Raw genomic sequence first — 22,929 nt, 5'->3', positions numbered from 1 at the left:
AGGGGTGTGTCAGATCTGATCAAGTGATTTGGGGAAAAAGTCCCAATCGTGTCATTTTCAGACAATTGAAATCGGGTGACAGATCAGATTTGTATGTATTTTTATCATAAATTTTCAAAAGCTACAAAATCCTTAGTTTAAAGTTCAAATATAAATATGCTTTATACCAGGGGTAGGGAACCTATGGCTCGGGAGCCACATGTGGCTCTTTTGATGGGTGCATCTGGCTCTTTGCTAACCTGTGAGCTAAAATATGGAAATTGCTGTTGACAGAACTGAGATATTACATTTAGAACTGCTTTAATCTTCATTTTTTTTTTGCTTTAATCTTCATTTTTTTTGCAGTAGACTCTTCTGGAATGCACCCTCTCATTGATTAGCAACAGCATAAGAATCTTTTAAAAAATATTCAGTTTTTTCCACTTTAAAAGTGGTGAAATTACCCCCCAAAAATTGAAAAGGCACTCGTTTACATGTAGGTATTTTGACTTTTAAATTCGTAGTATGGCTCACAAGGAATAACATTTGAAAATATGAATTGTTTGTGGCTCTCTTCGTCAAAAAGGTTCCCGACCCCTGCTTTATACTAACAAATATCCATAGCTGGTTTCAGCTTGTGTGGATTTTTTCCCCCCGGGTTTCCTCTCACATCCCAAAAACATGCAGGATAAGCTGGTTGAACACTCTAAATCAGGGTGTGGCAAACATGTGGCTCTCGAGTCGCATGCGGCTCCAGGTCAAAATGAATGTGGCTCTTTGCTTCTTATCATATTTTGTTTAATACTGGGGCTCTTTGCCTCATAGTTGATCTGTTAACTCTGGCTAAGTTGTGAGGATAAGCAGTTCAGAAATTGAGTTAATATTTTAAATTGCTATTAACCTTTACACTACTAGAACGTATACTATATATTGTGTCTCCTTGTAGAACTGCACTACTATTCTTGACCAGGTGGGGGAGTAAATGGATTATCCTGTCCCTTTTGGCAGGCGAGCAAGTGTGACATCCCGGGCAGTCCTGTAGCCTCGTCCAATCAGCGTCTCTCCTGAAGTGCCGGGGCAAATAACATCCAGTAGTGCTGGATATCGCGGTATATACTCAAGATATTTTCAGCAAGACGATCAGAGGAGTCCGGATTTAAATTCCTCTCTTCATAGAACAGGTAAGAAGGAAGGAATTACTGCTACTCCATGCGAAATAGTCAAACGAGTATCTGCAAGCGTGTCACTACTTGTCCATGTGAGTTAGCATTAGCTTGTGAGGTAACGGCTCATCGCCGGGCTTTGAATGACACTTTTAAAGTAGCCAAAGCAATGTGTCACCGACCCACAGAGGCATGGATGCGGAAGGCTTTGGGGAGCTGCTGCAGCAGGCCGTGCAGCTGGCTGCAGAGACGGAAGCCGTGTCCGAGCTTCCCCACGTTGAGCGGAACCTTCAGGAAATCCAACAGGCGGGCGAGCGGCTTCGATCCCGCACGCTCACCCGCACCTCGCAGGATGCTGCAGACGTCAAAGCGTAAGGAATGAATCCTAAAATTAATTTAAGCGTAGTCGAATTGCTTAAAACCTCTCATCTGTCGCTATATGTGGTGCCTTCCCTGATCTCATCTCATTTTCTGAACCGCTTTATCCTCACTAGGGTCGTGGGGGGTGCTGGAGCCAATCCCAGCTGACTTGGGGCAGAGGCGGGGCACACCCTGAATTGGTGGCCAGCCAATCGCAGGGCACAAGGAGACAAACAACCATTCACGCTCACACTCATGCCCAGGGGGTATTTAGAGCGTCCAATTAGCCTACCCTGCATGTCTTCGGAATCTGGGATGAAACCGGAGTACCCGGAGAAACCCTACGCAGGCCCGGGGAAAATATGCAAACTCCACACAGGGGGGCCGACCTCGATTCGAACCCAGGTCCTCCACCGTGAGGCCAACGCGCTAACCACTTGCGCCGCCTGCCTTCCCGGATGTCGTCACATATTATTTTATGGGGTATACTCTTCTCGTCAAGCAATTTGACCACTTATTCATGTTGACTACTTTTATCTCTGTTTACTACGACTTATTTATAATGTTGACTACTTCTTATATATATTGTTTATTTATTATTATTTATTGATTGTTTTTCTGTTTGTTTGTTTATTGTTGTTATTTGTGCACTTCCCTACTTATTTATGTTGACTACTTATTTACTGATTATTTATTATTATTTATTGATTATTTGTTTATTGTTTTTTTGCACTTCGTGGTGAAGCTTTAAAACTCATTAGTCTTGCATAATGACAATAAAAGCATTCAAATCAATTTACGAAATGACAATTTTCATGGATAAACCACCTCCACAAACTTCATTGAGCTGTTCCAAAAGCCTGGGTCGCCCTCTAGTGGACACAAGGTCCAATGACAGGTCTTTGTTGCCTCAAAATGTGTTATAAACATTTTGTCCCTTCCTACCACAGATCTATACTCCTTGGTTCCAGAGGTTTAGACATCTTCCACATTTCTCAGCGACTGGAGAGTTTAAGTGCAGCCACTACATTTGAGCCCCTGGAGCCGGTTAAAGACACTGATATACAGGTAGGATTCACTGAGGTGCTTGTCTACTTCATTTTAAAAGTGAGTGCACTTCTCAGTTGACAGTTCCTCAACCCATTTTTCAAATGGTGCAATCATGTATACGGTGAATGTAAAAAAAGGGTTTGTTCCCTGTGATGAACTTCAAGTATGCATTGCCATTGACAATGCTACACGAATGTCCGTTCATTTGCAGTCAGACCTCCCAGATCAAATCGCTTGGACGTATATCGCCGTTAATGACATCTGACGAATTTAACTGTCGTACAGTACTTGTATAATACCTTAACAGACTGAAACAGAAAGGTCATCAAACTCGTTTTTAATTGCAGGTCTGTTAATGAAAACATGGAGAAGCTAATAGTAGCAAGGGAAAACATTAGATAAATCAATCTGGTTGAATTTTCTTATGTCATTTTTTTCCAAACAATCTTGCCATATTAAAAACACTTATATTTTTGTTTTGTATTAGGAAATTCAATATATATAACATCAGCTTTTGATTTAAGTTTCAAGAACATGAATGAAACTCAAGGCCCAACTGTGGTTAGTGTTCAAATTCTTGTTAAGCATCTACTTTTTTCAGAGCTTGTAATAAGAAATTCACTCTATTTGAAATACGAAAGCTAGCATTAAATGATCAAGTTTCAGGGAAAGGTTAATCATCTTTTTTTCCTCTTTGTTCTCACTCTTCTCTGATCCAATTTCATTTTTATCCTTAAGTGTACCCCCCCATTTCCATCTCACTGTCCTGTTGGTGCACCAGGCGCAAGTTAGTCTGGGTGCTTCTGACCGATTGATTGACCAGTAGTGCACTTAGCTTTTGGCAGCATAGGAGAAAGCACATTTATACACAAAAAGCAAATTGACTTGAATAATTCCCTCTGTGTGTGCTGACAAGCCACAACTTCACTTTGCCAACCAAATTCTTCTAAAAGGTGGTTGGCTTGACCATTAATGCTGCATAACATTGTCCACACAGTCATCTTATGATATTTTATGACTCATGGAATGATGCAGTGTGATCCTATAAAGAAGTAGTATATTTTGTGACTACAAAGATTTTTAATTGCATAATCCAATGATAGCCAATGGCACAGGTACTTAAAGAAATTGGCTAATCTCTTACTAATTTATACATGCGTACTGAATAGTTTTACCAAATATTTAAAGTTACTGGATTGTGCATTATTGCGATAGCATGGGGAATAGAAATTATCCAATGTTTGCTGAAATGTTAGTAACTTGTTGAGGGAGGGAGCTAAAAAACTGCCTGTCTGCTGGTTGCCGCATATGAAATACATTATGCCCTAAGAATGAGATATGAATGAAAAACAAAAGTAAAATGATTTATCTTAACAATTCTATACATCCCTGGACTTATGTCAGCTGGAAAGGACTTTTGATTCAGTGTGTGGCAAATTGGTTAGTGTTCTACAATTGATAACTGTCATCAAGGTATAAATGAAAGCATGGCATGTCTCTTGAAGTTTGTGTGTACGCTCGACTGAGTGTGTCAGGCATGAGTGAACCAATACACGCTTGTGTGCTTCCTGTGCGACACGCCGAGGGAATTGCTGTGTAAATGATGTTTCCATTTGAATGAACACAAATTAAAAAGGATTACAGAAGAAAGCTGTCGAGTTGGGGGTGGGACTCATTTGGACTTGGATTTGATGTCTACCATCTTTCAGGGACGCGGTCAAAGTGTTGAATTACTTTCTGACCAAATCTCATCAATTTTATGACCATATGATCATACCTTGTACAGCTAGCGGTATCAAAATCATAATGTTCTTGCTGATCACCAATTTTTGGAAAGCCAGATCTAACAATTCTGGTTTTCATTGGATTTGTTTTCCTACGCAAGAGCATGCAACATTGATGTCGCGATTACATATTTTTGCACCCGAGTTTGAGACCGGAGTACCGATCCCCATTGGCAATATATTAATAATTTAAAAAAACACTTCCAAATGTAAAATGTCTCCATTCTTCGGTTATTATCTTTCTTGCATGAGGTTTTCTTAGCATTACTTTCCCGTAACAGTTAACCTAACGTTCTTCTGCCGGCAGTCTTTATTTTGGCTTTTGCTGTGTTGTGATGTTGCATAATGGATGTTTTTTTTCAATGTCCTTGTACATCTCGATTATGTTGTTGTTTTGCAGCCCTCAAAAATAATAAATGTAAGACACAAGATATCTTCAAAATCTTTTCACCAGAATCTGAACCTTTGAAAATCGATGCAATTTCCGATCATGAAATTAAATTGGGGACATACACACGGACTCCTGTGAAAAAGTATTTCCCCACCTATTATTATTTATTTATTTTCACATTTGTAACATACAAAGATTTCAGTTTTTTTATACAAATTTTAATAACACTCAGAGACAACCCAAGGAAATATAAGTTTCTCAATAAATCTTGAATACAGCCCACTAATACCATTAATTGAAACTGTTAATGTGACTAGTAAAACTGCCTGGAAGTGCATATGTAAATATGTGCTTTGTAAAGACATAAAAGTAAATCTAAACACCCTACAGAAGGCTTTTTGTCTAATTTTCTTCTTTTCCCCTCTGAGAAAATCATGCGGAAAGATCGTAAAGCTGATTTTCCAAAGCCTTCCATGTTTTCAATCAATTTACTATGATAGGATGTACTCTACAGATTTAACATAGTTTCATTTCACCGATGCAATAAAAAAAATTTTTTTTTTGAAATATTTGGTGAGAAATTTCAACCACTAAATGAAAACAATTCTATAACAATGGCATAACTAAAAGATGGTTATGTTTTTTTTCATTGATTTTAATTTGATTGGGCTTAAACAGTCCTCATCAATGTACCATTTCAGACAAAAGACTCTGCCAGACATTGTTAGCAGCCTGATTCAGAAAAGCGTTCAGAAATTCTGGTGAAAATTCTCCTGGTGAGTTGCTTTTGCTGCTGAATCTTTGAATAGTGGCAGAGAAAAGCGTATATGACAGAGGAACTAGAAAAACAAGGAAATATGGAGCACCCCAAACAATTCATAGGCGAGAGTAACATAAGGCGTGGAATGCTGAGAGCATTGCTGTTGGGGAAAAATGGCGTCTGGCCACAATTCATTGCATCTCAATGTCCTCAGCCCACTTTTCCCAGCTCTGTCTTTTTTTCTGGCCACGCTCTTGTTTGCTGACCCCCTTTTTTCGTCGATATATTTCCATACTGTCATTTGTTACTTTCTTTAATTCCATTGACAGCCTTTCCCTTTCTTTCCACCAACCGTCGGCTTTTTACATACACACTCATCCTTTAGCAACCGGCGTATCGGGGAGCGTCTCCACACGTGTGTCTATGTGTCAGTGACAGTTGGACTCTTCCTGGGATTATGAATGAACGTGCATGTGTGGCACGTGCAGCTCCTCTCGAGCTGGCTTACACATAATGTCTGCAGCTATGCCATATGCTGCCGTGAATGAGTGCGACTACAAGTGGTGTGTCGAGTAACATATTTGCTTTGTACGCCCCCCCACCCATGTGTCTCTCAAGCCCTTCATTAACTAAACATGACCCTTAAGAGCACGATTAGCCTCATTTCAAGACAGGATGTCGGAAGCCATCAAGCAAAGGGGGAAAAAAATCCATTACTCTAATTGCATTGAGAAAAGGAAGGAAGGAAGGAAGGAAGGAGAGGGGATGGGAAGAAAGGATGCAGAGATGGATAAAAAAAGGGAAGAAAATGAGTGGTGTGGAGGAAGGTGGAGGCGGAGAGCTACCAGCGATGCTTAGATGAAGTGAGGGAGTATGTGAACCAGAGCAGGGATATGTGGCTGAGGCGGGGGGGGAGGGGGGGGGGAGGGGGGGGGGGGGGGGGGGGAGTCAGACGATGGTATTAACAGATTCGCTATATGAAGCCATAGTTCCTTCCCATGCCTCCCCCCTGTGTCTGCCTTCACAAATGGTATGGCCCTCTGACAATAAAACCACCTCCAGTTAGCCTCGATGTGGCACTTGCACTGGCTTCTCCAGGCTTCGTAGTCAATGGCCCACTTTTAGACAGGAAAGAGCTGCGGGCAGACAGCTATGCCGCCCATTCAGGGTACAGGAAACACGCCCCAGAATGGTGGCCACTCTCGCAGCGGTTGCCCTGGCATGGAACGACACGGAAAAATGGAGAAACCCAAAGGCGATGCTGGTCTTTCCTGTGCTGTCAAAGCCCAGAAATCTTGGGACAGACAAAGAAAAGAAATATTTTTGAACAATTCTTCTACGTTCACATGTGTCGTCCTTTCTGCCAGGCAGCCACTGAGCCTGGGTGAGTATTGTCCATACACATGAATCTTCACACACACACGCGCACACACACACGCACACTATCAGACAGGTATCTGCTTTGTCTCACCTGTCTGTTTTCTCTGCTCTTTTCTTTGCCTGTATTTCATTAATTGGCAAATGCAACGTAAGGTGAATGTACTTCAAATTTCTATGACTGAAAATGTCGGATTACCACATCAACGTACATGTATGATGTATGATTATTCTGCTGAGAAGTGTAGTGGGTCATTCATTTCACACGCACACATAAGTCAGGTCTTTGTGTCATGCCAAGTGAGGGCAAAATCCTCATGCACTCTCACTCATGAGGACACGGAAAATGCGGTTGACTCCCTTTTCCCCCCTTCTCTTAAACACAGTTCTCACGCAATATTTATATTACCATATTTTATTACTGTAAGACTTAGTAAAAGTGGAAAATTTCCCTGTAAATCAAGATGGGAGGCTTTTAGGCAGAGACCAATTGACTAAGAAAGCCAGTCAGTACAAGCCGGCACAGTGAACCAGCCAAAAGTGTTCATGTTAACGTATACATACGGGATAGTAACCATGCGTTACTTACCAAACATGCGTGGCTATATAATAATCATTTTTTAACCTCACATTAAGAAATACTGTTGACAAATGTATTACATATTACAAATCCTGTTGCGGAGGATAATGACATTGTCTGAAACTTGGATTTGTTGTCATTTTTGTGAAATTGATTTAAAGACCATCCACCCTCACTTTGCACTGTGTAATGTCTGTTGACAATTTAGATTTGATATATTTTTATTTTCTTACAGTCAAATGACTGAATGCTCACTGTGGTTAGCAATTCTCTATATAAGGGTGGGGCATCCAGAAGGCATACATCTTTCTCTCCTCTGTATACAGTATTGGGTGTTGAACAATGGTCAAGCCTTTTCTTTATATTGTCTTTTTTTGTATTATTTAACCTAATCTGCGTTCTGTTACACCAGCTTTTTTGATGGTATGAGGCTTAATGTATGGATTTTTTTTGAAACATTAGCAGTCTCAACTGTCTCATACTATCATTTACTGATGAAATTGACTGAATATTAGTGCCTGGACATTGTTTCTCAGATTGTTCTCAAACCAATTTCCCACTTCCTCCACTTAAATTGTAATCGTCAGTTCTCATTCTTTAAAAAAAAAAAAAATGTAATTTTTTTATAAACATTTAGCATCTTCGTTGGCATTGAAGTCAGTAGATTTCTATAACAGTCAAATGTAGCTTTTTTTGGTCACCGCTAAAGGCTACATTGTCAATATACATTTGGAACCAGAAACGTCTCCACGGCAAATTCCATTGGCACAGCAAAAGAAGCTGGCCTCAAAACAGCCAGACCAAAAAAAATCGTTTTGCAATCTCATTGCAGTTATTTTGAGGCCTGAATGAAGTACAGATACCCCAGTATTTTTCAATATCTCTCAATGATTTAAAAAAATATCTCAAGTGAAATACAACATTGCAATTATTCTGTTTAATTAAAATGCTTATTTATTTTTCTTTTTTTTTGTAATCCGAAATAAAAAAGTAATATAAATGTTATTTGCTATCAGGGCAGGTTTATTCTTTATCTAATGACTAGAGTGTATTTTTCCTTGATAACATTTAAAATTTTATTTATTTACAAAATAAATTACAAAAAAACAGATTAATCATAGTAAAAATATATCGTTCCAATTAAAATCCTGTTATCCACATATGTGGACATCAAAGTCTGTGTCATTGAGGCCATGCTTACTCTATACCAAATGTTAAATAGGTCTTTAAATGACCAAAAACAAGTCACTGTCTCTAAAGGGTTGAATTTAAAATTGTCCAGGCATTATTATTACTATTATTATTGTCTTTCTCACCAACACAAGACCAGGTTTTATAATGTAGCAATGGTCAGCTTTTTAGTAGAGGGATGACAGAAGAAATTCACTACAATAAAAATATGTATTACCTTTATATTTTGTACTAAGTACCCTCATAGAATGGTTATTACAAACCAATGATTAAATAAATTAGTATGATATGTTTATAATCTCAGTGATAAGAGTACAAAAAGATTGGACGTCTATTCCCCTCAATGGCAGCCAATGATTTTCTATAAAGATGACACGGATGACAAGATATCTTTCTACATCGCAAGAATTACATTTTGTTCTTGACAATCCAGGTCACTGGTGGTAAATTGCATTTATTGTTATATTTACGAGTTAAGTTGGAGGAATGTAATGATGGCAGTGAAAGAAATCTAGGACGAAGAAGAGATGTGAATACCGGTAGGAAAATCAAGCAGCAGGTGGCCTTTATGTGGCGCACAAGAGAGATGATGAAGAGGAAATAGGGGGTCGAAAGTGCTCCATTTCCCTCCCTGTAAGTGAGCGTCCTCTCCTTGTTGGATTCAATAGCATTGCATCCTTCTTGGCATCCAGGATGAGTCTGTCCGCCTTAGACAGGGGAGCAAATAGCAGCAAAAATGGCATAATTATTAAATAGATAAGCTATTATCTGACAGCGGCAACATAATGGGCTCTTCCATCAAGCTTGAAGTCGTTTGGTTACAGTACGTAAATTCAGAAAACTACAGCTTTCCTCAGGGTATTTGAGGAAAAAGAGCAATTTATGTCTCACTGCAGATGTATTGATTTCAATGGCTGCAGAACTGTAAAAGAATAAAGATCAATCATTAGCCTCCTAGAGAAGGCAGTCTTTGCTTCTTCAGTTTGGTCCAATCTATGGGACAATTGTCCATTTGACTACTAGTATACATGTATTTTTTTATCACTAATTTTATGCAAAAAGTAATGTATTCCTGGAGCTCATTCAATGTGCAACCTTTATAATATATTTCCGTGTTGTTTAATTGGCGAATTGCAACATTAAGAATAAGTGAATAACCAATTCCAGCCCCTCCCAGTTCAAATGGATTAGATATCTTTGACTGTCAATGGCAACCAATGAGTTTAGTCATGTCTAACTGTAAATATGCACATTTATGGGTTCCGAGAAAGGTATTCAGAGGCTTTGTTTCCTAAAATGACGTTATAGCTGTCGAAAGGGTACATGAATCATTCCTTCAAATCCCAGCACATCATGATTAGAAAAGATTTTGATTACTTTGAAATGAGTCATCATACTGATGGTGTCATTTGGTTTTTATATGAGCTGTCAGAAAACAGCCTCCTTGGGGGTGAAAAAACCATTCAATTTAGTGGATTTGGGTTAGGGTTGGGCAATCTGGGCAAATAAAAAATGAATAATTTTTAGTTTAGAATTAGATTAGAATAGATTAGAACTTTATTTCATCCCGTATTCGGGAAATTTCTTGGTTGCATTAGCAAGACAGAAACAAGACACAAGACATTGTAGACCTAGGTAAAAAAAATCATATCTCAGATGCCTTTTCACAATTTTTTGTTGTTAATTTGTTAGTTTTTATTTTATTTTAGAATATGAGAAGTGCAGCAAATGGGAGATATTGTCTCCTCTTAAAGAGAATAGCGCCGTACTTCGACACTTTGGCTGTGAGATCATTAATATTCCTTTTAATGTTAATGAACTCATCAATTTAGATCCCCAGGATTTTTGTGGAGTTGGGTTAATTTTTAGGCAGATTTGGTAGTTATTCTTTTAGGGGGTAAGGGAACACAATGTAATTTGTTATAAACCACTTGAAAACACTCAAGATTGTGTTATTTTTGCAGGACTCTTCAAACGCTGGCTAACTAATCAATTGCTCCATATGGTCTATCAAATATACCGAGGGTGATCACCATCAACCTACATTTTTTAGCCATCTTTAATTCTCAATCTTAAAATCACCCAGCCGTAATTTGTAGCAATTGCTCTCTGAATCTTTGGAGTGCCTCTTTCCAGTATTGTATTAAGAATAATACTGATTTAGTTGCATCAAGACATGAATGGCCAGCAATCAATTGCATATTGTTCACTGATTAAATGGGAACATCGCAGAAGGTTTCTATTCTGTTGTATATAGTGAGATGGTTTTATACTATTAGGGCATAATTTAAAGACCTAATGAGAAAAGAGATACTCTCCTCAGATGCAAATGCATTTTTTTCTGTGCCAGTGGGTTACATTTCCATTTACTTTAAGGGGTGAAAAAGCATCAGCCACCTGCCATTTTGTTGGCTTCTCAAAATGGCCGCTCCATATGCTCCTCCACGGTCACTGACTTTCCTTCAGCATTATCCGAGTGCTGCCTCATACACATCCGAATGCAGCATTTGTTGCATAAGCGCCACTTGCAAACGAACACTATTCAGATGACTAAATATGTCTTTAAAACACATCGAAATAGATGAGCATAGGTACATGTTTGATAAGGAGAGCAGCACGAGCGTGAGGAATATTTTGCAGGGAACGCCATTTTGTGCCGTCTTCAAAATGGAGTTTGTGCTGATTGCTGTCTCATTGCAAAATGTGTGAAGAATTAGCACAGCAAACTCTTCATCCGCGTGAAGTCGCAACTGCACCTTCCACTAATCCTAAACATGCTTGATACGCAGCGTCTTATTTTCCCGCAGAGGAAATGTCTGATGAATTTCTCCCTGTTGTAGAACTCTTTACATTGTTTATTTGTTGTCATCAACTTTTTTTTCTGCCAAGCTAAGATGTCATTCTTTCTGCCTTTCTTCCTCTCTCTGCCTCACTTCGATTGCCGGACCCTCTTTCACCGCCTTCCCGTCTCCGTGCAGGGCTTCTTGAAGAACGAGAGGGACAACGCCCTGCTGTCCGCCATCGAGGAATCTCGCCGCAGGGTCAGTAGTGCCCTCAAGTGTCTCTGTTTTTCCGCTTGGGTCAAGAAAAGAGCTCGAGATGTGTGGTAGTCCAAAGCTAAAGAAATCCCATTAGCACAAAGTAGTTTTGGAAATTAGAAATGAAGTCATCTTTATCATGATTGGGTATTTTTACTGCCATCCTGTCTGGAATGACAGTATGGAATTGAAGAAATATATTAATCCATCATTATGTCGAGAGAATCTGATGCATTTGTGACCAAAGGGGGCTTAAAAACACCCTTTTTCACGTCTGTTGGTTGTGATTTAAACCTTTTTCTGCCGTGAATCTTCAGAAAATGGTTTTGAATTGGTTTCCCTGGTGAGCAGATCTAATAGGCCCAGCCTTAAATTAGTTGTCGTTCCCATTATCTCCTTGTTCCCTGTGAGAGTAGAGAAGACTAATGAAGGGTCGAAACAAAAAGACAAAATGAAAGCTTGCATCTCGTAGCAGATGTTTGCATTTTGAACGCAACTGTTAGTGTCTTTAACATTTTAAAGGGCACACATCTAAAAACTAGGTAATTTAAAAAGTAAATGAATAAAATTCCATTTAAGAGTATTAGTAGGGACCGCAAACTGTGTACTTCTTTTTTTAATCCGTTTTAGTTTTATTAGTGATGTTTTAATAATTTATACATGTATTTATTCAAAGAATATTTAAGATAATTCATAATAATAACATATGTATATTTATCTATATCATTATAATTGAGACCTGGTGTCCAGATATGTGGACTTTGAATTTTTGTTCTTGCTGGCAAGACTTGTATAATTGTATTGGATTGGATAACTTTATTCATCCTGTATTCGGGAAATTTGAGCCAGCTTTGAAGCTCCCTTGAAATGCTCATTTATTAGGTATTAAATATAACAGCAGTAATAATGCAAGAGCCAAAACGTGTTGGATGACTTACAAACGTCATAGAGACTTTACAGTCATTTAGCACACATTTTGCATTGGAGAGATTTAGGTAGTCGCAAATTTAACTCGGTTAATGGGGGCTCCAGTCCAGATTGGTATCTCCCTGAGCTAGTGATGGGAAGGATTTAATTATCTAATGTTCCCATTATCTCACGTGGAGTCTCTGTGGAGGGTTAAAATAGACAATTCCTGATGGGGTTTCGCAACCTATACTTGTTTCTAGAGGTAGCTATCAACACCATTTCTTTGAGCGCATGTGTGATGTTTCTCCTTGTACAAGGATATTTACACGACAGGCTAGACTACGTATGTGAACAATTTTTCCCTGTAAAACAGTATTAATATCGATTTTATAGTTTTCCTCTGGGTGTAGCACACATTGGCGTTTTGACTGTACACCTGAAACGATGCAATGCATCTTTCAGACATTCCTTCTGGCTGAAGAGTATCATCGGGAGTCCATGCTGGTTCAGTGGGAGCAGGTGAAGCAGAGAGTTTTGCACACTCTCCTGGGAGCAGGAGAGGATGCCCTTGACTTCAGTCAAGATGTGGAGGTACTATGCAAGACTTTACATTTGCAACGAAACAAAGTAATACAAAAGAAATATGTGGCCTATTTTTTCGCATAGTAGAAACCTTTCCCAAAATAGAGAGCCACATCTAAATCCTGCTTTTTAAATAATGAAGACAAAAGGGTTTGTGTCTATTTTTGGTATATTTCACAGGTTTGTGACATTCTCAGCTGTTTAATGTAGCAGCTTCAGAGAGCATCATTTTTGCTCTCAATATGTCATATCTGTTACACCAAAGGATGATTTCAGATTTTCACCCTAGCTTTGTTTTATTTATTTCCTAAAAATGATTTGCCAATCTATCTAAACTTGGCAGGCCTGATGATCGCCATTTCTTTATGCATTTGTAATATTATACTTGAACATATTCATCTGTATTCATCTATTATAAGCGGTGCTGAAAGTACATGCAAAGCTGATGGGGACAAATGGGAACAATAGGAACAAATCCATGCTTCACAATCCTTGCCGAAAAAAAGAACGTGTGTACATTGAGAACATTTGGTGCTTCTATGCATCACTTTTAGGTGATTTTTTGGCATCTTTTGTTTTAGCCCAGTTTTGTGAGTGACATAACGGCGCCAGGAAGAAGTGCTTTGGACAGTGTGGAGGTGGCCTATGGACGTCAGGTGAGTCAATCCAATGGCCAATCATGGGAGGACAGCTATGTTACAGTAAAAAAAAGACTGCTTCATCATTGAGCAAACTTTTCTAGTACCTTTAGAAGTCAGATTCTTCCTCTTTCAGCAGAAACATCTGTGCTGGATCTAAATTATACTTTATGATAACAGTGTTCTCTAGAGAACATTTGGAACTCTCTAATGATCTTTTTAAAAGTGGCACCAAAACATGTCATTTTAAACGTATTTTTCACAACTTCAGATGCAGCCTTGTTTTTAGTAGCCCTTTTAAAATATATCCTTCAGCCGTTGCTGCCATTGTTTTTTTAGCCCTCACCTCTGCTTGCATTGTCTTGGCAAAGGGCAGGGCAGTGCATGTCACATGACTGGCACGACCAAACACTGCTAGGATGCAGGCGGACTACATTAATTTGAAAATCTACCATTTGCTAAACAATCAAATCAAAATCTGCACTTACCATTGGAAAAACTTGGAAAATGACCTTTGTGCCTTTTTAGTGGAAATCACTATTGGTTATTAAACCTATACATTTATTATTTTTCTAAAATATTGTTGGCAGTATATGAAATGCAAACACATCTGTGCTTTGGGAGACATAATGGAGATGACTCCTAAAAATCGGTCGTAAGCATTTATGAATTTTAACCTTTTCATGCAGTGTACAAAAGTATTTGGATAAAATGAAGGCATTTGAAATCCAATGTGTATTCTGATAATTTATGTGAGCTGTTCATATCAAAGGGTAATTTGTTTTATATCTATATATAGTCATTTGATTTTAAGTGTAATGCGGATTACATTGAAATGCACCATGCCTCGGCAATGAGGTCACAGTCATACAGATCAAACATATTGATTGATAGACCAACAATGGGTACATTCTGTGTCTGTCCCATTGCTTTTCCTCGCCGGTTAGCCACTCTGACTTTCCCTCTCTCTGTCTGATCCACGTCTTCACACTATGTGTCGACACATTGCATGCAGCATCATTTGTCTTGTTTTTGTCTTCTTTTTTGACGACCTGTTTAGTATCATAATTGTTTTTTTGTTGTTTTTTGTCGTGAACCATTTCACTCGATGGGCGTAAGGTTATGTGTTTAGTAGGGAAGCTGGAGATGTAAGGGTATGTTTTAGTTTTTTTTCCTCATGGTATAATAAAATGTGACTGTGGATTTTGCTATCTTCTAGTCTGTAATCTAGGTTATTTTTCTTTTAGTTTTTTTTAATAACTGCTTATTCATTTAGATCTACGTATTCAATGAGAAGATTGTGAATGGCCACATTCAGCCCAATCTGGGGGATTTATGTGCTTCGGCTGCAGAAAGCTTGGATGACAAGGTAGTATCATTACATCTAACTGCAGATCTTCTCTTTACATTCTCGGATGTCTGCGTTTCTCATTAGCTGTAATCCTTTCTTTAGAATGTGTCAGAAATGTGGCTGATGGTGAAACAGATAAGCGATGTTTTGCTCGTTCCTGCCAAAGATACATTGAAGAGTCGCACTTCAGTGGAAATGCAAATGGCGTTCGTACGGCAGGCCATTGACTTCCTTGCAAACAGGTAAACGTTAAGAATAAAATGATCATTTCGTTCAATTAAATCTGGATCTTCGCAACATCCTGATATACCTATTCAATAAAGTTTAACAGACATCAATGACAGCAAATGAGTTAATATTGCATCTGACTGAGGTACTATGGATTGTGTCGCCTATCTTTCAGTTATAAGAATTACACCTTGGTTACTGTGTTCGGGAACCTTCACCAGGCCCAACTGGGAGGGGTGCCAGGAACGTACCAACTTGTGCACAGTTTTCTTAACATCAAGCTACCGAGTCCTTTGCCTGGCATGCAGGTAACACTTACTTCCAATGTACCATACATAGAGTAAAATGATGAAAATGTTTGGGCACCCAGATTTTTTTAGTATAAACTATTGATTGTATGGATCAGCAATTATATCAGAGAAACAGTATTTATCTGAGAATTTTTTAATCATGTATTAGAAAAACTCGACTTAATTTATAAAATTGATTTATTGCCCAAGACTAATTTTAATCACTAATAAAGAACTCAGAGATGGAAATCGTTTTTTTTTTCTTTTAGCCCCAAACCATCAAACAAACACACACACACACACACACACACACACACACACACTTTGTCTGAATGCAATAACTGTTAATGTCTGCTCATACACCAGGACGGTGAGATAGAGGGCCACCCAGTGTGGGCTGTGATCTACTACTGTCTCCGTTGTGGAGACCTAAATGCAGCGATGCATGTGATCAACCGAGTGCAACACCAGTTAGGAGACTTCAAAACCTGGTTTCAGGAGTACGCAAACAGCCCAGACAGACGGTCAGGAGTGGTGGCTAATGTTTTACATATACACACTTGAATAGTCGTTTCTCATCTTATGTTTTGCTTCGTCGCCATTGTTTTAGCCTCGCCCCAACATCCGAGAACAAGCTACGCCTCCACTACCGCAGAGTGCTGAGGAACAGCGCTGATCCGTACAAGCGAGCCGTTTATTGCCTCATTGGGAAATGTGACATCAGCGATAACCATGGAGAAGTGGCGGATAAAACAGAAGACTATCTCTGGCTTAAGGTATAGTATTATTAGAATAATCCTTCTTCGCATGCTTGGAAATGGAAGCCCGCTCTCAGTGTAAGGAACGGTTATGCAAATATTGCTGTGCTTTATGAGTTGATATCTGCTGTTATCTAAATTCCAATTGCATGATGCTTTCCATCTGCAGCTGAATCAAGTATGTTTTGATGATGATGGCAGCAGCTCCTCTCAGGACAGGCTCACCTTGCCACAGCTACAGAAACAGCTGCTAGAGGACTACGGTAGGTAGAATGTCTCTCAGTCTCCTAAAGTATACAGATCGAGTGTTAAGGACGTTTAATGTCCCCATTGACGGCCTTATATGTCCAATCCATTTTCACGAGGAGAGTCTAAATGGATCGGACGTCTATTGCTGCTGGCACTGCAACCTGAGCATTTATAGCCAGTGCTCTTAGCCAGGTCGTTATGAGGTTAGGTTTTTTTTCTTTTCTAATTACCAAAAATTGTAGTCATAGTAGAAAATACTACTTAACTTTTCAATGGGCTAGTGACTATTTGCTACATTTTTTGTGTGAAAAGGGAAGGAAATTTGTGTCTGGCCTCCGTAACAATGTGATTTGATGTCCACCGTCAAGGTAGGCAGGTGCAATGTGAAAATGGTTATATTGAATTATTTTCCATGGCCCCAGTACCTCTAAAGAGCACTGTATCCATTGTTACTATATTATATCCACGACGTGACTATTATACTACTGAGTATTCTATTTTGGTGATGTTAAAAAAACTCACGGTTGTCAATTGTCGGGAGCTTTTCACATGAAATATTTCCAAAACATGTTTAAAAAAACATGGATCTTTGAAACCCAAGAAATGACAGCATGCCGTGTGTTCACCGGCTTTCTCCCCCGACTCTGTTCTCACAAAAATCCTGCAGCATTCCGATAAGACCGTACGCTTTCTTACGTCGCTTATTCCAGCCGCTCTGCTCAGCGGGATTCACAGCCTCAAGCCCCATCCCGTTTTCCCTCGGTGCCTCGGCTCCCTCCGTTGCCTGGCACCGTGTTCCCCGTTGTCGTCCATCTTGCTTAACAGCGGGACGCTCAACCCAGAGCTTTTTTTTCTTCCCGGCTCTGTTTTTGTCAGCCCTCACCCGCTTCACTTGGCCTCCCCCTGTCATTCCTTCTCCACATCCTGCTCTCTGTCCTCTTCTGTCATCCTGTCTATTCATTCATTCTCCTCACACATGCTGTGTTGTTTCTCAGCCATCTGACTTTTCCTCCCTTTTTTGCACCCCCCACTTTACATTTTCTCTTTCGCAAACATCCACTCTCTTTATCTTTCTCGCTCATCCTTTTCCCCCCCGCTCGTCATTATTGCGCGCTCTCGCTCTCTCGTATGCTCAGTGCTTTTTGAACTAAAGCGCTGCCAGTCTGAGATAAGGCTCTAAAATGGCTGACATAGTCCACCCTGTTCTACTCCTCCAACTTGGAGGCAGCAAGAGGATTAGGTGTTATAATTAAAAAGTAAACTTGATGACTAAGTACCTGTGCATTAGCAAATTCTTCAAAAGTCTTCCTCTTACATGTTAGCTGTCATATATTAAAACTGTCACAAGGTGAGAACTATTAGATCTGGGGAGTATGGCTCAAACTGTTCTTGTGGAAGTAATTACGTATCTCTTTGTTTCTAGGTATACATTTAAAGCGTTGATAATTGCATTTTTATCGTTGACGATGTCAGACTGTGCAGCAAATGGATGCGCATGCAGAGTTTAATGGAAGCAGGCTGTTTTCACCCTCATTTGATAAGTGGGGGCGGTCCTCTGTGATGTGGAACCAGTATGTTACTTATTTTATTGTAAAGTATAGAAACTGAAGTCTCCAATACAGTTGTAAAGTCGTGTATGGTTTGTTCAAAGTTTCACATGAATCACAACTATGTTCTACCACAAATTATGATGTTTCAACCATGTAAAAGCAGCTTAGTTTCTTGAATCTTGTCGATTATGTTTTACTTGGTTAATGTGGAATATAGATACATTTAACTCATTCACTGCCATTGACAGCGATAAGGGGTCAAATCCATTTGAACTAGGATGGGTGGCATTGAGTGATCATATTATTTGTCCATTGACAGCAATGCACGTTCTGTTACTTCTGGCCCTGCCAGTCAAAATTGATTCAACAAGCTAATGGGTACATTTTTAAAAAAAAACATCATAGCCGTTAAAACAGTATGGTTATTGATCTGTTGAGTGTTGTTAGTGGCAATATGCAAAAGTCTGTATTTTGTCGATGTAAAACCAGTTAATTTTGAACTAATTGACTGTCATTGATGGCAATAGAGGTCCAATCCATTCGAACTGGGATGGTTGGCAAACAAAGGATCACTGTCATACTGCCCAGTTCAAATGGATTGACATTTACTACTAAAAAACTCATTTAAATTCACAGCGGAAGGATGAAATGACCCACTTTATTTGACCTCTATCATCGTCAATGGAACGGAAAGACTTAATGCAACTCTTGCTCATTTGTCATTGTGAATGGCAGCCAATGAGTTAAAGCCAATTCTGTAATTTTCAAATGTTAAGCAAATCAGTAAAGGTGTCTAGTTCCTTTTTAAGCTCTTTTTTACAAGCTTTCCTATTATTCAACAGGAGAATCCCACTTCTCTGCAAGCCAGCAGCCCTTCCTGTATTTCCAAGTCTTATTCCTGACAGCTCAGTTCGAGGCCGCTGTGGCTTTCTTGTTTCGCGTTGAGAGGCTCCGGAGCCATGCTGTACACGTGGCCCTGGTTCTGTACGAACTACGGCTGTTGCTGAAATCCTCCGGCCAGAGTGCTCAACTGCGTGAGTATAAGAAAACACAAAAAAAACTGGTTGAAGATGACCTGTTGTTTGAATTTTCATTTATGTCCAGTGAGTCAAGAGCCCGGTGACCCTCCCACTGTGCGCCGCCTCAACTTCATCCGCATGCTCATGCTCTACACTCGCAAATTTGAGTCCACCGATCCGCGCGAAGCCCTGCAGTACTTTTACTTTTTACGGTAAATTTACTGGTATTTTTTAAAAAATCAAAATTGATAAATGGTTTGTAATGCACACAATTTGCTTCTGCAGCAATGAGAAGGACAGCCAGGGAGAAAGCATGTTTATGCGATGTGTCAGTGAACTTGTTATTGAGAGTCGTGAGGTGAGTGTGCTAATTTCTTTATGACATTTTTGGACAACTAATTACGAACAAATGGGCATAAGAAAATAAGGCAACTAATTGACTTTCATTTAATTAGGGATGGTCATCCAAAACATGATAAATAGACCAAATATGATGGAGAAATGCAAATAGCCAACAGTCCCTCAAAAAAGTCCAATGTTGATGGTTTTCAAGCATTTTATTACAATACCGTTGAGAGGCAAATTAGTATGTATAGCATAATTAAACTAGATAATTTCAAGTGTTTTCTATCCCATTAAAATGGGCAAGTCACAAGAAATAGCAACACATAATCAGCAAAATGCAGTTAAAAACAGGCACAAAATTTTGATGTGGCCCATAGCATGTTGGCATGTTAATGTGCTGACTCTGCATTGTCTGTCATAACAGTCATTTTTTGGATCTAGATTAAACATCCACCAAACACAGCAACCTCTTAATTTTCTTTCTGTCATTATTTCTGTCCATTGCAGTTTGATATGTTACTAGGGCGATTGGAAAAGGACGGAAGCAGGAGGGTAAGATTTTTTCTCTCTCCCCCAAAATAATTCAGCGCAATTTCTGTTTGAATTGAGTCATTACTTTTGTTCAAGGAAACTGTGAAATACTCCACTTGAAATTTGGCCCGGTGTAAGTTCAACCATGTGCTTTCCATCTGTACCTGATTTGACCTTTGTCTCCCTCTAGCCTGGGGTCATTGACAAGTTCGCCGGAGACACCAGAGCGATCATTAGTAAAGTGGCTTTGGAAGCTGAGAACAAAGGTTTATTTGAGGAAGCTGTCAAACTCTATGAGCTGGCCAAGGTGAGTCCTCCTTGATCCTAGGATTGCTTTCTTTCACACCACACCTCATTTACACCCTTTTGCCATTTCCTTTTGCCTTGGCTCGGAGAAGAATCCAGACAAGGTATTGGAGCTAATGAACAGGTTGTTGAGTCCTGTCATTGCTCAGGTCAGTGCGCCTCAGTCCAATAAGGAGAGGCTAAAGAACACCGCAGTGGCCATCGCGGAGAGGTCAGGATACACTGAAACCCACTTTACACACTATTTGAAATTCTTTCTTGCATGAATTTTTGGGGTGCCTCGTCTTATAGGTACCGGACTCAAGGCATTGCAGGAGACAAGTTTATTGACAGCACTTTCTATTTGCTTCTGGATCTGATGACCTTTTTCGATGAGTACCACACTGGTCACATTGATCGAGCATATGACGTGAGTGCTTCAGAATTTGTCATCGGTTTGAAGATAAACAATGCTTTTCCGTTGTTAACGTAAAGAGTCGATATGTAAGGTTTAACACTTTCAATGTCATCTTGGCCAGATCATGGAGCGACTGAAGCTTCTGCCTCTTAACCAGGAAAGTGTGGAGGAGAGAGTGGCGGCTTTCAGAAGCTTCAGTGACGAGGTGATGATGAGTTCTTGCATTAAAATAGAAAGAATGCGGCGGGTTATACATCTTTCTTTTTTTTTCTCCCACCGATTCACCAGGTGCGTCACAACCTTTCAGAAGTGCTACTCGCCTCCATGAACATCCTGTACACTCAGTACAAGCGTCTGAAGGGGGCGCCGGCTGGCACCCCGGGACGAGTTCAGAGGACATTGAATGACAGAGACACGGTGAGCTTGAAAGAAAAGGCAGTCCAAGGCTCTCACTCATAGATATTCATTCAGTGTTCTTGTATAAATGTCCTGCTATTCTTTTGCTTTTCCTGACTTCGAGCTGTATTTTTTGGACCCGTCAGAATTGAAGTTGCGTTTGTCTGTTCATTTCCACTCGGTGTCTTGTCCTCACAGCAGCTGCGAAGCCAAGCTCAAGCCCTGATCACCTTCGCTGGAATGATTCCCTACAACATGGCAGGAGACACAAATGCCAGACTGGTGCAAATGGAATTACTGATGAGCTGAGATGTCATAAAACGCAATTATTAACAACAATGGGATGCTTTTGTTACACCAACCCATTACCCCACACTCATTTTTTATAATTTCATTTTGATCAGGCAAACGTTCATTTTTTGTGTTCCCAACTGTGTCTTGTTTGTCATTACTTTATTTCATTGATTCATTTTGACATTATACTGTTTCGTATTGTTCCCGCACATTATTTGAAATAAAAGTTATTTTCAGTTGTCTTTATATTGCATTTACTTTTTTTATTTTGGCCGATTTATTGAAACTGCTTTATTCGCTTACATCCATCATTTCTGGAAAGAAATGGGCACATTTTCCGTGAAACTGATTTCCCATTCTGAATATAGACCCTTTGTTCTATGCATCCCCCGAGGCTCAAACCTGTCTAAATGCTCTTAGTATAGGAAGCCTCATGTTCTATTTTGTATTCCATGAATAAGTTGAAACCTCAAACCTGTTACAACTGGTTATCAGAAAGATAGTCAAATAGTTTGAAATGAAAAGGGTAAAAATGATAAACTCTGTCTCCATGGGTAGCAGGTTGTGCTTTATTCTAATTCATAAAAACTACAAATAGTTTTTTTCTGCATGATGCAAATTTGCAAGTGTGGAAATTGAAAGCTCCTTCGTGTGTTGCAGGATACAGTCGTTTTTTTTAATGCTCAGTCCAGCCATGAAAATAGAGATGGTGTGAAGAATGTGTTTTGACAATCATCGACTGGCTGCCAACGTCTTGTTAAGCAACACCCACACCACCACCATCCGCTCAACTATTCAGTATGGCTCACACTCTATCCTTTAGACTAGCCTGAGAGAACACAGATGGAGGCTCATTATGTCAGTGCTGCTCCACATACTGTACAAATATGAGGTTCAATCAGGGCCACAGACAGACTGAGCTAACAGCCACCGTTCTGCTAATCCTGTTGTATTTTCCCACATAGACCAGGCACAACTCTTGATGTCATCTTCTGTTATGGACAGTTCACTCCTTTAGAAAATGATGCAAGCATCCTGCAGCAGAAGACTCATCCCTCAGGTGCGTGTGCCCCAGCTGGTGTTGTGAATCAGGCCGATGACAGACACCGCCTACAAGCCGGCTATTTCACAACACCAGGGTGGCACTGCACCACAGTCGACAAGGAACTGACAAGATTTTTTTATTTTCTATTGTCTGACAACCAATGGTGTATTTTTTCTTAATTCTGTCTATCATAATGTGAATAGAATGTCAAATGAATTTGCATGAATGTGTGAGAACATCAAAGTCAAATTTCACGGTAATGAATAAAATGGTACATTGAATTCTTTTTGGAAGATTCTTTCCTATGGTCTTGCTGGCTTGTGAATGTAATGTTTCTTTATATATTGCAACTAATAATTCTTCAAAAT

General features: G+C 39.5%; 1 protein-coding gene across 3 annotated transcripts; it reads left to right on the top strand.

The window, feature by feature from the left end:
* Nucleotides 1–985: 985 nt before the first annotated feature.
* nup93 (nucleoporin 93) lies at nt 986–22,842 on the top strand. Of its 3 annotated transcripts, none has more exons than XM_077597372.1 (22): nt 986–1,160; nt 1,331–1,513; nt 2,453–2,570; nt 11,614–11,676; nt 13,045–13,173; nt 13,746–13,820; nt 15,079–15,171; nt 15,256–15,395; nt 15,557–15,689; nt 16,038–16,195; nt 16,282–16,447; nt 16,599–16,692; nt 19,071–19,262; nt 19,333–19,459; nt 19,533–19,605; nt 20,100–20,144; nt 20,314–20,430; nt 20,522–20,640; nt 20,721–20,838; nt 20,948–21,031; nt 21,115–21,243; nt 21,424–22,842. In XM_077597372.1, exons 2-22 carry the CDS (start codon nt 1,335–1,337, stop codon nt 21,529–21,531), a joined length of 2,460 nt encoding a protein of 819 aa, XP_077453498.1. In that variant the 5' UTR covers nt 986–1,160; nt 1,331–1,334; the 3' UTR covers nt 21,532–22,842. The 3 variants fall into 3 exon arrangements, with proteins under 3 accessions (XP_077453498.1, XP_077453496.1, XP_077453499.1); XM_077597370.1 differs by having other exon boundaries at nt 988–1,160; nt 21,421–22,842; XM_077597373.1 differs by lacking the exons at nt 986–1,160; nt 1,331–1,513; nt 2,453–2,570 and adding an exon at nt 6,566–6,871 and having other exon boundaries at nt 21,421–22,842.
* Nucleotides 22,843–22,929: the final 87 nt, after the last annotated feature.

This window comes from Stigmatopora argus, chromosome 3 (genome assembly GCF_051989625.1).
Source record: "Stigmatopora argus isolate UIUO_Sarg chromosome 3, RoL_Sarg_1.0, whole genome shotgun sequence".
NCBI classification, from domain to species: domain Eukaryota; kingdom Metazoa; phylum Chordata; class Actinopteri; order Syngnathiformes; family Syngnathidae; genus Stigmatopora; species Stigmatopora argus.
This window is presented reverse-complemented; position numbering and strand designations above follow the sequence as displayed.